The 13,244-nt window shown below is 30.5% G+C and overlaps 1 protein-coding gene across 1 annotated transcript in view; it reads right to left on the bottom strand.

Moving 5' to 3' along the window:
- Positions 1–11,303: 11,303 nt before the first annotated feature.
- The window catches only part of LOC145313844 (uncharacterized), a 34,793-nt gene continuing 32,852 nt past the window's right edge, over positions 11,304–13,244 (bottom strand). Inside the window, exons 11-12 of the mRNA XM_080153489.1 lie at positions 12,546–12,587; positions 11,304–11,661 (exon numbers count right to left, since the gene is read on the bottom strand). Of these exons, the coding sequence (XP_080009615.1) occupies positions 11,634–11,661; positions 12,546–12,587 (70 nt within the window). The 3' untranslated portion in view covers positions 11,304–11,633. The remainder of the gene's footprint in view (positions 11,662–12,545; positions 12,588–13,244) is intronic.

Genomic DNA, 13,244 nt, shown 5'->3' with positions numbered 1-13,244 from the left:
CACTTAAAGGGAAACTATAAAACTTAATCTCACAAAAGAAATTTAGTTTTAGCTTTAAGATAGGACACAATAATAGTGTCTGACTGATTATGACGTAACAAAAAAAATTAGCCAATGAGAGGCCACCATAAATTTTACCAATAAAGGTACTAAGAAAGAGAGGGAATGTCTGATTGAGCCAATAGGAGAATCGCATCGGAATTTACATTGGATCTCATTGGTTGAAATTATGTACACATTTTCCTACGAAGGCATGTTTTTTTTCATTTCATACATACATAAAAGTCAGCTGTTAACAGTATATTTTCTTAGTAGAAAGCTTTGCGGAATCAGAATTAATTGCCCAAAAATTTCGTTTACAATTTGAAAGCTTGAAACAAAGTTGGATTCTTAAAAAAAAAGTTAGGCTGGCAACTCGCTGGTGAGACAAAATTATTTTTGTGAAAAATCCTCCAAAATCGAATAAAAAAATTTACAAAAATGAAATAAAATCTTAAGAGGGTTATTAACATATGATTTTGTTTAATTTTTGTAGATTTTTAATGTGCTTTTGGATGATTTTTCACAAAAATAATTTTGCCTCACTATCGAATAGCGAGTCTATCATTTTTTAAGAATCCACATCAGCTTGAGTCGAAAGTAAACAATACTTTTGTCTGCTAGGAATGTTCTCTCTTAGATTTGACGAAAAAAGGGTTCAGAATATTCTTCTACTCTTCTATTTCTATTATTTTACCATTGGTCAATAACGACCTCTCATTGGCTAATATTTTTTGTTACGTCATAATCAGTCAGACACTATTACTGTGTTCTTTAAGATATTGAAAACGATAAATTTTTAATTCTATAAATATTGTTTTATCTAACCAAGCACATATTTCTACTGAAGAATCTTATAGTATGGCCTCAGATGAGATAAGTATATACTGGATTCTAACCGGTTCTCAGCTCCTCTGAAAAACCATGTATAGCATCGAATTACTGACAAATTACCACGCATTTTAAAATTAAAATCATAAACCTATATAATAATAGAATGGTTTTAATCTTATAATTTCTCATTTTTGTATTCACGAAAAACTGTCTATAATACGAACCGATAAATAAATATTCTTCGATTAATATACTTTTTTTGGAATATAATAGTAAGATTCACATTTGAAGAGAAAAAAAAACCGATTAAAAACTTTATGTCACAGAGTGTCTTATAAAAATGTAAAAGAAGGGTAAAAAGGTTACAGAGCTGAGAAGCTGTCATTTCTTATAACTTTTCTATTATCATTCCAGTTTTATATTTTAGGTTGGTTTATATACCTTTACTTTACTAATTAACATTCTTGCAACACTGTGCAACAAAGAAACAGAAGGTTTGTCATACATTTTTGTGGATAAAAGTAACAAAATAAATTGATAGTTATTTCTTTTATCGTATTATAAACCGTTTTCCGCGGATATAGAAATGTACAATTATTAGATTAAAACCAGTTTTTTAGCCCCGAGGTGCCGAAGGCACGGGCTAAAAAAATGGTTTTAATCTTATGATTGTACATTTCTATATTCGTAGAAAGCGGTTTATAATACGATGCTAGACATAGTTTTTTCGTATTGATGAGAACCGGTTCCTGTCCACTGGATTCGAATGAATACGAGAAAGGATTTTCGTGTTCATTGATGAAAGGACAAATAGATTTATTTTCAATTTTTACACATTTTCTTTCTTCTTTGCTGCTATTGCTGATTGTTTGTCTGCCAGTCCATGGGGCATGCAACAAAAAACATTTAAATATTTCTATTTTTGTCAGATTTTAATTTTTATCATTCTTCTATTCTAAAAGCATTATTTCTCTTTCTTTTTCCTCCTTTTTATGACCACCAAACATTTGCTTGGTGCACTTTGTCGGTTTGTCAATCCATTTTTTTGGCTTTGTGCCCCATATATTTTGTCATCTTTGTATAAAAGTAAAGCAAAGTGTGGTTATCTTTATAAATAATGATCAAATACAAAATGCGTATTTGTTCTCTTTAACTTATTTACATGTTTAGTACACTTGCATAAATAATTTTGATCAAGATAAAAACATTAGGTCTTTTTATTTTACTTTGGTGTTTGTCATTTGGTTTGTTTAAAATATAGAAAATATCTATATTTATACTAAATGAACAGGATGTTTGGGTGTCAGTTTGTACCGAAGGATCTTGCTAACTGCTGAACCGAAATGATTCTCCTTTTCAATGTAGCTTCTTATAGGTCCAGGGAAGGTTTATAACTATTTTGGGAAAGGCTATCACCATCCTCCCAAGAGAAATGACACTTGGAAAAAATGACTTCACTCCTAGGGGCCTTAAGGGGCGTAGCTGCTTGTTATTTCATATGTGAATAAACTTTTTGAAAATATTTTTTTTGCTAAAAATTGTATTTTCTGTTTGGTAAGACCATAACTTTGATTGGTCAGTGATATAGTGTTCAGAGCTTATAGTGTGAGTTTATTGTGGTTTCTACAGTTACATCACATGTTTCATTGCACCTGGGTTAATATGCTTTTTAGAGCCTAGTATTTGGCTGTGATTCAACAAGGACAACAAGACCATTGAACCTAGATGTAGTGTGAGTGTGAAGGAAACAAGAAATTCAAGGACATGAGCCTTTTTATGCAGACATAACAATTAAAGACCAAATTTCGCGCCATTGTTCCTTTAACACATTCAATATCAAACTTTTTGTCTCACAGAATATTTAATTTTATTGAATAGGATGTAACATGTCATAATTGTTTGGAAAATTGGCATTCTTCAATTCATTAAAAACTTTTAATTATCTTACTTTTATTACTGAAGATTAAATTTTCTTGAAATAAGATTTCCCACTGTCTGATTTTGTTATGCTTTGGAGGAATGCAATGACTTTGATCAGGCTATGTTTAAATTTTTATTCTAGTAGGAAACATGATAGATCCAAGGGTTCAGAGAAAGACTAAACTACACAACTTTTGTGTCACTTTTGAGGAAGACGATTCCCTTTTCTCCCATCTCTTTTGAAGGGATTTTCTTCCTCCCTTTCCCTTTTTCTTTTCCGTCATATGACGTCATATGGAATCGCCTTCCTCAAAAGTTACACAAAAGTTATGTAGTTTAGTCTTTCTCAAGGGTTCACAAAAAATGAAGGGGTGGGTGAGACATTGCCCTGTAAATTATATTGGTACCGAACAATTAGACGTATGTTCTATGATCCGTTGGTTTAAAAGCTTGGGCTACTTTCATTAAATCTTCAGGAGTATTTATGAATGTACAATGTACATAGATTTATCATCTACGTCTATTTTCTTAAGATCACTGCAAAAAATGATTAAAAATTTATATTTCCTTAAAAAAAGTTCAAACCAAAATTAATAATTGCCATTTATCAGTTTTCCGCGGATATTAAAATGAAACTTTTAAGATTAAAACCAATTTCGATAGCCCCCAGGGGTCGGAGGCAATGGCTGACAAAAGTGGTATTAAAATTAGATTTTTAAAATTTTAGTGAAAAATTGTCTGAACTAGATGCTATACATGATTTTTCAGTATCGCTAGAACCGGTTCTAATCCAGCAGATACTAATCGGTTTCGAAGCTTATACTAGAGATGACCTTATGTTGAAAGATAGATATTACCTAATTTTCAAATATGTAGAGAATTTTCCCTAAATTTTTAATTTGTTTAGGTCTGTATTGAGACAGACTCAGACAACATATGTGCCAGGAAGGTAACACTCACAAAATTTAAGGAGAGTAATCCACATAAAATGGTAAAAATACGTTTGTTTTTGTATTCGTATATCCCAGGGACCTAAAGGAATAAGACAGTGGCCGATAAATTTATGCACATCCGCAAAGATAATACACAAAATTACCCAAATTATATTGCTTTCAGAATCTTAAAATTTGGAATAGTAAAGTTTTTTTGTGCATTAGCTCCAATATATTTTCTCGTGTCTAAGAGTACGAGTTTCATGTCAAACAATTCATGTATTTAATTCTTTTTCAACAAAAAAGGGTAGTTTCAATGTTTTAGTTTTTTAATCATTTTTGGAATTTAAAACGTCATTTAGATGTATGTCATTTCTAACAGTTTTAAAATGTAATACATTTTTTTGTCGGGACGTCTAAGCTTTTCATTTTGAGGGGGTGAAATGAAGTATTATTAAAGTTTCAGGGGAGTAATTTGATGGTTTTTTTTTTAATTCTAAGGGGTAAAATTCTGGGTCAATAAAAAGTTTTGGAGGAGGACATCCCTTCACCCCCACCCTTAAACGTCTAAAGAGGGACACTTCATTCAATGAACAGATTGCTAAATACAGAAAACTAGCTTGCTAGATATATAGAAAAAGTGAGGGACGCTTAGTGTTGTATAAAACTCCATGCTTGATAAAAAAAAAATGCCTAACAATGCAGATTTTGATAAACTTACATTTAATTAGCCTAAAACAAGAATGAAAAAAGGTATAAAAAAAAACATAAGGAAAAACCTAATTGATAAAGAAGGACCTAAAAAAGAGGGGGGAAGGGGAGAGTAACAAAGAAAAGAGGAATAAGAAATAGAGAGAAAAATGGAGAGAGAGAGTGAGAGAGAGAGAGAGAGAGAGAGAGAGAGAGAGAGAGAGAGAGAGAGAGAGAGAGAGTGAGAGATAGAGAGAGAGAGAGAGAGAGAGAGAGAGAGAGAGAGAGAGAGAGATAGAGAGAGAGAGAGAGAGAGAGAGAGAGAGAGAGAGAGTAAAGAAAATGGTCTACTATGGGAAGATTGATGATTTGACCCATATTGATAATTGATAGCCTTCATATTCATGCCCCCAAACATAAACAAATATCTAACTAAATATTTATGGATAAAGTCTTACAAATTCATAACATGAAGACAAAATATTATTCTAATAAGGTACCATAATAATACTATATAACTAATTACAGAGTATAAACTTGATATTATTTTTTTAGAAGCGAAGCAACTCTATCGGAATTCTTAGTACATTAAGAAATAGAGAATGTAATGCATTTAAAAATGTGAATTTTTTATCTATAACAATTAATGTATTAAATGTTGTAATCGTATTACAATTAAATTTTATTTTAGCTTTACAATAGATTATAAATAGATAATAAATAAAATAAAAACAAGGATGACAACATCAATAAGTAGCGAAGCTCAAAATTATAGATGGTTATCAAGAAAAAATTAAGTATTGAGCAGTTTCATAAAAAAAAACATTAAACTAAAAAAAATCACGAAATCTTGTAAGATTTATAACGTGAAAATCTAGGAATCGATCTAGCACCTTAACCAATATGCAAATTTTAATGAAACTTTGTGGGGATATGTAAAATATAAATTTAATTAATCTTTAAACGTATCAGCCGTCTATCTTGAATAGGCGTAAAGAAAATCATGAAAACTTTAAAAATCTAGGAATCGAACTAGCACTGCAAGCAATATGCAAATCTCATTAAAAAACTTGATACAAGTATGCAGAATATTGAGATATTCAATCCCTAAATATTTCAGCCGTCTATCTTAAATAGGAGTTGAGAAAATCATGATAACTTAAAAATGTAGAAATAGATCAAGCAGCCCAATTAATTGACGAATCTAAATGAAACTTAATGTTTTTTAAGGGAACCGAGAAAATCACGTTTCCCCCTTTCTGTCTCTAACAGATGAACGGACGGACATTTCGAATTAAAGAGTAGCTTCGCTACTAATAACAAATGTAAATATAAATTATAAATTAATTTGATAACAGAATATTTTATGACCATAAATTGTGGCTTACCACAGAAAATCCAATTTTGAATGTGGGTAATGGAAATTGTAAACCTCAAGTTGTTATGTGAACCTATTTGGAAATCATTTTCGGGTACTTTGATGAATTTTCCTTAGGTTATTCTCCAACCTGATCTTGAAAATTAAACTCAAAATTGGCGACGTTCAATTTTAAGTTTTGCTCTTATTTTCAAGATAAAAGAATAGAGGGGATATGAGCTATATCTAACTCTGTCCACAAGGTGGGGAACCAGTCCCGATTTAGTATGTGGTCTTTGAAATCAGATAATAACGTCAGAAATATTAACACAGTCCCTACAAAAGAACAAAACTAATTTGTTAGCAGATGGGTCCTCACCACTTGTGGCAGGCAGTTGTCTGGATTATACGTATATCTTTACTTATACAATTATTATCTTATCTTTAAATTTTAAAAATTTTAAACCTGATATAACTCAAGTTTTAAAATCAGATCAGGGTTAATGAATGGGTTTACATGAATGGGTCTAATTTCATCTTTAAAAGTAATAAATTTTAAATATAGGCCTAAATTATTGCAGCCAATAAAAAATGCGCCATATTTGAGACTGTAAAGTTAAGGATATCTAGCCTGGAGCAATGGTCGATCCTGGCAGCCCTCATAGTATCAACCCACCCATACCTACTCAGTGATCATACAACTCTGCTAAAGGAAAAACAAACATGAAACAAATATATTTTCAAAAATAGTTTTTTTTATCACATCGTATTATAGTAAGCTTTCCTCCCATAGGGGATAATAAAAGTAGCCTTAAACTTTCTTTTCGTAGAATTTCAGTATTACAATGCTTTACATGATTTTTATGTATGGCTGAGAACCGTTTCTAATACAGCAGAAGCCTTACTGGAAATGTTTTGGAGATTTTATTTGGGAAAATGAGAAGGGTTATTAAATATCTATTTCCCTTACTTTAATGAAATTTTTTAGAAAGACGAATATTAAACTTCCTTTTTAGTTTTTCTATTTCCAAATATAACTGATATTGACTGTATCATATGACAACTGATTAATAATATTAAACTCTCCCTTTCAATTACCCCGCCTTACCCTATTTACCCAATTTTCCTCATCTAAGCCCAGAAGATTATTGGGGTTATGTAATATGTATTTAAACAAATAATAATTATTCATCGCATCGTACTACATACAGCTTTCTGCGGTTATTAAAATGAAAAATTATAAGATTAATTTTATGATTTTTATCTAATATTCGTGAAAATTACCTGTAAGACAATGCTATACATGATTTTTCAAAATGGCTGAGAATCGAATCTAATCCACTGGATTTTAATAGGTTACTGGTATAAACTGGAACACCATTGAAAGCTCACTATTTTATAATATAATTTTTGCCAATAAATATAAGCTATCAAAGTCATATATGTGAATTGGGAAATGACTAATTTATTATACAATGTTCTATCCTTGTTTCTATTAAAAATGATTAGCAAAGTAAGAATTTGTATACATTGTGAAAACACTGTTTCTAGTACACTAGAGAGAGGGCCTATTTGACAAGGTAAATATCATTACACAGATTCACATTAGATTAACAACCAAACATCCACTATTAATCATTAGACAATAAAGTCAGAGTTTATACCTAACTAACAAAATTTTATCATGATAAATAAAAAAAAAGGTAAATGTACAAAAACTAGCAATAAACGTATAGCTTTCTCATATGAAATCTTATTTATCCACCATTCTAACTTACCTAGCTAAAAATAAAATCATATTTTAATATTATTTCCAGTATGGCGTCGAAACCGATTAATATTCGCTGGATTAGAACCGTTTCTCAGTTAAACTGAAAAATCATGCAAAGTATTGTATAACAGTCAATTATCTACGAATATCAAAACAAAAATCATATAATTAATACCAGGTTTGTTAGCCCGGGCCTTCAGTCCATAAGTGCTAACAAAGCTAGTTTTAATCTAATAATTTTTCATTTTACTATCCAGAGAAAGCTTTCTACAATACAATTAGATAAATAACTATTATGCAGAGGTTATCCAAAAACTTTCTTATCAGTTTATCGAACAAAATAACATATTTAATTTAGCTTGCTCTTACATTAATGTATACACATAAATATTGATGAATGTAGAAACATTTAGTAAAGTATTTATTGATAAAATAAAGGAGATAACTGATTTACCTAGATTTCTCATCAATTAACTTATATGGTTATTGGTTATTCAAGAATTTTCTTTAATTTGCTGCTATGCTAATTCTATTATTTGATTTGTCTGTCCGTTAGTCCGTAATGCTATTGGGAAATGTAAGCTGAGCTGAGCTGCTATTCTAGATATTTGTTTGTAAATATTACCTGTAAAACCCATAAGCATCTAGTGTGTAATTTACATGGTCTGTCACGACAAAAATTATAGACATTATGACAAATGCCAGTGAATGGTTTGTGAATTCTACAAATTCATTCCCAAATGCTGAGACTTTTAAGTTGAAAATAATTCTCACATCATACTGACAATAAATGAGAGTAAATGGGGTATTCCTGTCCAGTTTTTTGTTTAGGAATGAAAATTTCTTACCCGAGGGAATAAATGATGGACTGATAGGTCATCATTTATTCACGAGGGTAAGAAATATTCATTCCTAAACAAAAAACTGGACAGGAATATCATTCTCATTTAAACAAAAACTCATTTTTATGCTAGTAAAATGTGGTTTAATTTTGGTTTTTAAATTTCATTTATTTCCCTGGTATAATTTCTCTTTCTTTTAGTAATTAATAAAAATTATAAAATCTTCCAAAAAAAATTAAAAATCTTCTAAAATCATACCAGGGATATAAATGAGATACCAGGGAAATAAATGAATATTTACATCCACTATTTAAGGGGTTGTTTATATGGGAATGAAGATTGTTGGGACACGAACTAAGGAAAGTACATGGTGATTTTACCAATTAAGCCATGAGATGGAATCCCTAAGGAAAGAGAAAACCTGGTAGATCAAAAATAAGAGAACTCATAGATGAACATAAAGCAGAGAATAGTTATTTCTCGCATCGTTTTATAAACGGCTTTCCGCGGATATAGAATGTACAAGTATAAGATTAAAACTAGTTTTTTTAGCCCCGAGGTGCCGAAGGCACCGGCTAAAAAACTGGTTTTAATCTTATAATTGTACATTTTTATATTCGTAGAAAGCTGGATATAATACCATGCTAGACATAGTTTTTTCGTATGGATGAGAACCGGTTCCTATCCACCGGATTCGAATGAATACGAGAAAATGTCATCTCTAATCAATGCCTCAGAACTTTCAAAGAAGATTAAAAAACTTTGTGAGTGGCCTACGATCTACAAAGTTAAAGTTAAGATTTACAAATATTAAAGTATCAAGTTGATTTTCATACCAGCAATATATAATTAAAATAATATCTTAGTACATTAAAAGTACATAAATGACTCATTTATAGTTAAAATAATTTATAGTTTACAAATGTTTAATTATTAACTATTATAATATTTGGAAAGAATATGACTATTGTAAAATTAATGTTAATTGAGGATTTTGCATTGTAAAAAATACAAATTATTAATTTGAGACTTGGAGAATAATAATGGAATTTGAATACTTAGATGTTTTGCCAGGGGGAATTTTGTCGTGGAAAATTTTGATTATTTATTGATCAGTTCTCAAGCACACTTGTTAATTATGATAAATTACGAATTGAAATAACTATAGACCATAAAGAAGTTATTAGTGACAAAACATTGGTGCCATATACTGGTCCCCAAATATGTTTGATAAAATATTAATGGGTATATTTATAATTGCTGTGTAATTAATATGTTAAATTGTGGCCAACAATAGAAATAATCTAGAGCCTTTCTCTAAATCAGTCAGTGGAGGTACAATCCGGTCCTACTGTTGGTTATAAAGTGTATAGATTTTAGTGAGAAAGGACGGTTATCTTTTAATTTCATTCGCATAATAAGTTAGCTATAGTCGCATTACTTAGTAAAAGACATTATTAGGTTAAAATATATCGTGTAAAAATTTCTCTGCTCGTTTAATGTAAGAAATTTATTTTAGGTCAGCTATGAATAGTTCAATTTTTTAAGTTAGTATTCGGGAAATTATATCCTCGAAAAATGTCGTCGGCAGTATTATTAGATAGAATAAGTAAAACATAAATAAAGGTGTTTGTCTGCTATAATTTTCTTTTTGTGTTTGACGAATTGTATGTTAGATTGATCATCTAGATATATTATGTCTATTGTAGCCAACCAACAAATCATATTCCTTGCAATTATTGTATAATTATGGCAAAAACTTTAATTATTTAAACCCCTCAACATTTGTCTTTGTTTAAATGATAAGTTAAACTTATAAATGTACTTGTCATGTGCTTTTTTTGTAGCGAAGCTACTCTGTCATTCACTTTGTCTGTCCGTCAGTGTCGTAGTCCTAAGGTATGAAATGTGTTTTTCTCAGAGAATAGACGGCTGATTTCTTCTGATTCCCTTTAATATTGAGCATTCAGTCTTTCAGTCAATTAAAAATATTAAAAACATAAAATTATGTGAGAAAGGTTTAGTGATTTTTTCTCCAATATTCTTCATTTTAACAAATACCCTTAGCTAGTTATGAATGTTGTCAACCTTGTTATACTTTTAAATTTAAACTCTGTAAAATAAAAAATGCAACTTTTTGTTTTGTTTTGTGAAGTAAATTCGTTAAGTTTCAAAAGTGAATTTTTTCTAAGATTAGGATCCGTACGTCACACATGGCTTCGATGTTGCATCAGATTTTCAAGGACTACCCAATAAAAGAGGTCCATATTAACAACCTAAATTGATGACAAATGTTCCCCCTGATAAAATATCCTATACCAATTGCAAAATGTTTGATAATACTGGAACCTGTCTGTATCTGGCCCAATCTTAATATGGTGGTTTTCAGGGACGTCAAAGCTTTTATTTTAGGGGGGTAAAATGACAGGTTTCAACGGTTTGAGGGGGTAAAATGACGGGTTTCTAAGGTTTGATGGGGGTAATTTAATGGTTTTTTTTTATTTGAGGAGGGTAAAATAAGGGTTTCAAAGTTTGAGGGGGGTAACTACCCCTTTACTTCCACCATATGACGTCCATGGGTTGGTGGTGAAACCTAATTAGTATCTCTGCACATTTAATCACTGTCATTTGCGGATAAATTGATTGGCAATTAAGCAATTAGTTACAATTTATGTTTGGTGATATGCCTAGTTTTTGTCATCAAGTATGTAGGCTGGTAAAAAGGAATTTTTAAAATGACCTTGTATCTAAAAAACAATAAGGGTTCGTAAGCCGCATGAGTATTTTAATTCAGTGCCATTTTATTTTGGTTAATTTAGTTTTTAATAGTTTTCTATGTGTTACTCATGGACTCATTTATGGACAGACAGACTTTTTGAATTATGAAATAGCTTTGCTTCTAAACTTAATTAAAAAAATTTTACTTGCTACATATATTTCATTATTTTGACAATTTTCAAAAAGAACTTTACAAAACTTTATCAAAATTTATAAAAACTTATTTACAAGAAATTTAATGTTCCATATTTTTCCATTTATATATTACTAAAAAGGACTTCAATGTTAAGTTATTTATAGCTTTAATTTAATACATGTTAATTAATAAATGCCACTATCAAATCAGTTAAAAAGTTTCAAGCAAAAATAAATATAATACAATATTTAAACATGTTAATACAATCTATAGGGCAAAAATACTCTCTCTTCAAATAATTAAGTTTGCATAATCATAATTTTTTTACTTAATGTCAGGCTTGCCGAAATCTCGTATTTGACCTGTAAACATAATATAATTTTATTTAAAAATAATAAACTTTGGCAGCCACATTTATTTTGGCTCTAACCCTGCGGTGCCCTAACTCTGCGGGGCTAACCAGTACCCACCATAACCTATCCTAAATTAATAAACAAACAAAAGGTACCCCTTCCTTATTATATAAATATAGGAGGGGATTCTTTACTTAACTGGGCACTTAAAGGGAAAAAATCAAAATTCTTGATACTGTAACTTTACTATAATATTATTATGTGCCCTCTTAGATCGCGAAGAACCACTAATCTTTATTTTACAATGATTAAGGGAGTTTCACATTATAGGGAAAATTTAAATTAACAAGGATGACAACATCCATAAAAGCGAAGCACTGAAATGCTAGGACAAACGGACATTAACATTTGTATATTGTCAGAACTGAAAAATCAGAATATAATTGTATAAGAGTCGAACCAAAATTGTAAGTAAATTTGTTGAAAAACTGCTGGATGCAGAATAATGTTTATGGACACACTTCAATATAGAACTTGATAATAGAGTTGCTTTGCTTATAACTTTATACTTTGTTGTCCAAGAATTAATATACCAAAAATCAGATCATTCGGATTGTTGTTAAAAAAGTAAAAAAATCGACATGTTTAAAATGGACATACGGACATTCTGGTAATGATAATAGAGTTGCTACGCTTCCTAAATCGTACCTAACTACTAAAGAAATCACCATGCAAAGTTTGAAATCGATAGAACAATTCTAACATACCTAAATTAACGAGAAAAGCTATACGTTACGGACGGACGGACGGACGGACGGACCGACTCTAATCATAGAAAAGCTTCGCTTTTAAAAATGTATTAGTAAAAAAAAAATATTTAAATTATTACTTACTGCTGCTGAGGAAAAGCATTTGTATTGCCTTGAAACGCTTGCCTAAAAAAAAGAGCTTTTATGATTTAATATAATTTAATATACTGGCAGCTGGGACACAAGCATCTAGAGAAACTGAAGACGAAGAAAGTCCCTCAATGACGTCATAAAAATAAGTAATGAGGAGAGGATGAGTGGCAAAGAAAACCCCTAAAAAGAGATGGATAATCTCTCGTTTTCATGACGTAACATGCTGATTTTTTGAAGGACTTTCTCCGTCTTCAAAGAAACTATATTTGAACTAAGATTTAATACTTAAATAGTATAAAACTATCCCGGGCACTATCTGAGCGCGTCCCTCATAACATTTTTTCTCTCAAAGTTTATTTATGCTTAAAATGCTGTATGAGGTTTTGAGTAATGAGGAAGGGGACAATGGGTCCGGTTGTTTATTACACTAGTCCCCAAAGTTTTCAATTGTTTTCTTATTCGTTGACTCAACATCTTAGGGGTCTTTATTGAATTCTGATTGGTTTGTTTCATTTAGTTGAGTGTCTAAACGATTCAACCCCTAGAGAAGGGGTGATTTTTATGTATCATCATTGGTGATGCACACCAATTTATCAGCCAATTTCTTATACCATTAGATCCTTGGGTTTTGAGTTTAAAGTTTTCAAGAGTTGGGACATACCAAATTTATATAGTAGATTAGAAATAATT

This window comes from Acartia tonsa, chromosome 3 (assembly GCF_053477335.1).
Source record: "Acartia tonsa isolate MP-2025a chromosome 3, ASM5347733v1, whole genome shotgun sequence".
Lineage (NCBI taxonomy): Eukaryota > Metazoa > Arthropoda > Copepoda > Calanoida > Acartiidae > Acartia > Acartia tonsa.
The sequence above is the reverse complement of the archived record's forward strand: the minus strand, read 5'-3'. Positions and strand labels throughout refer to the sequence as shown.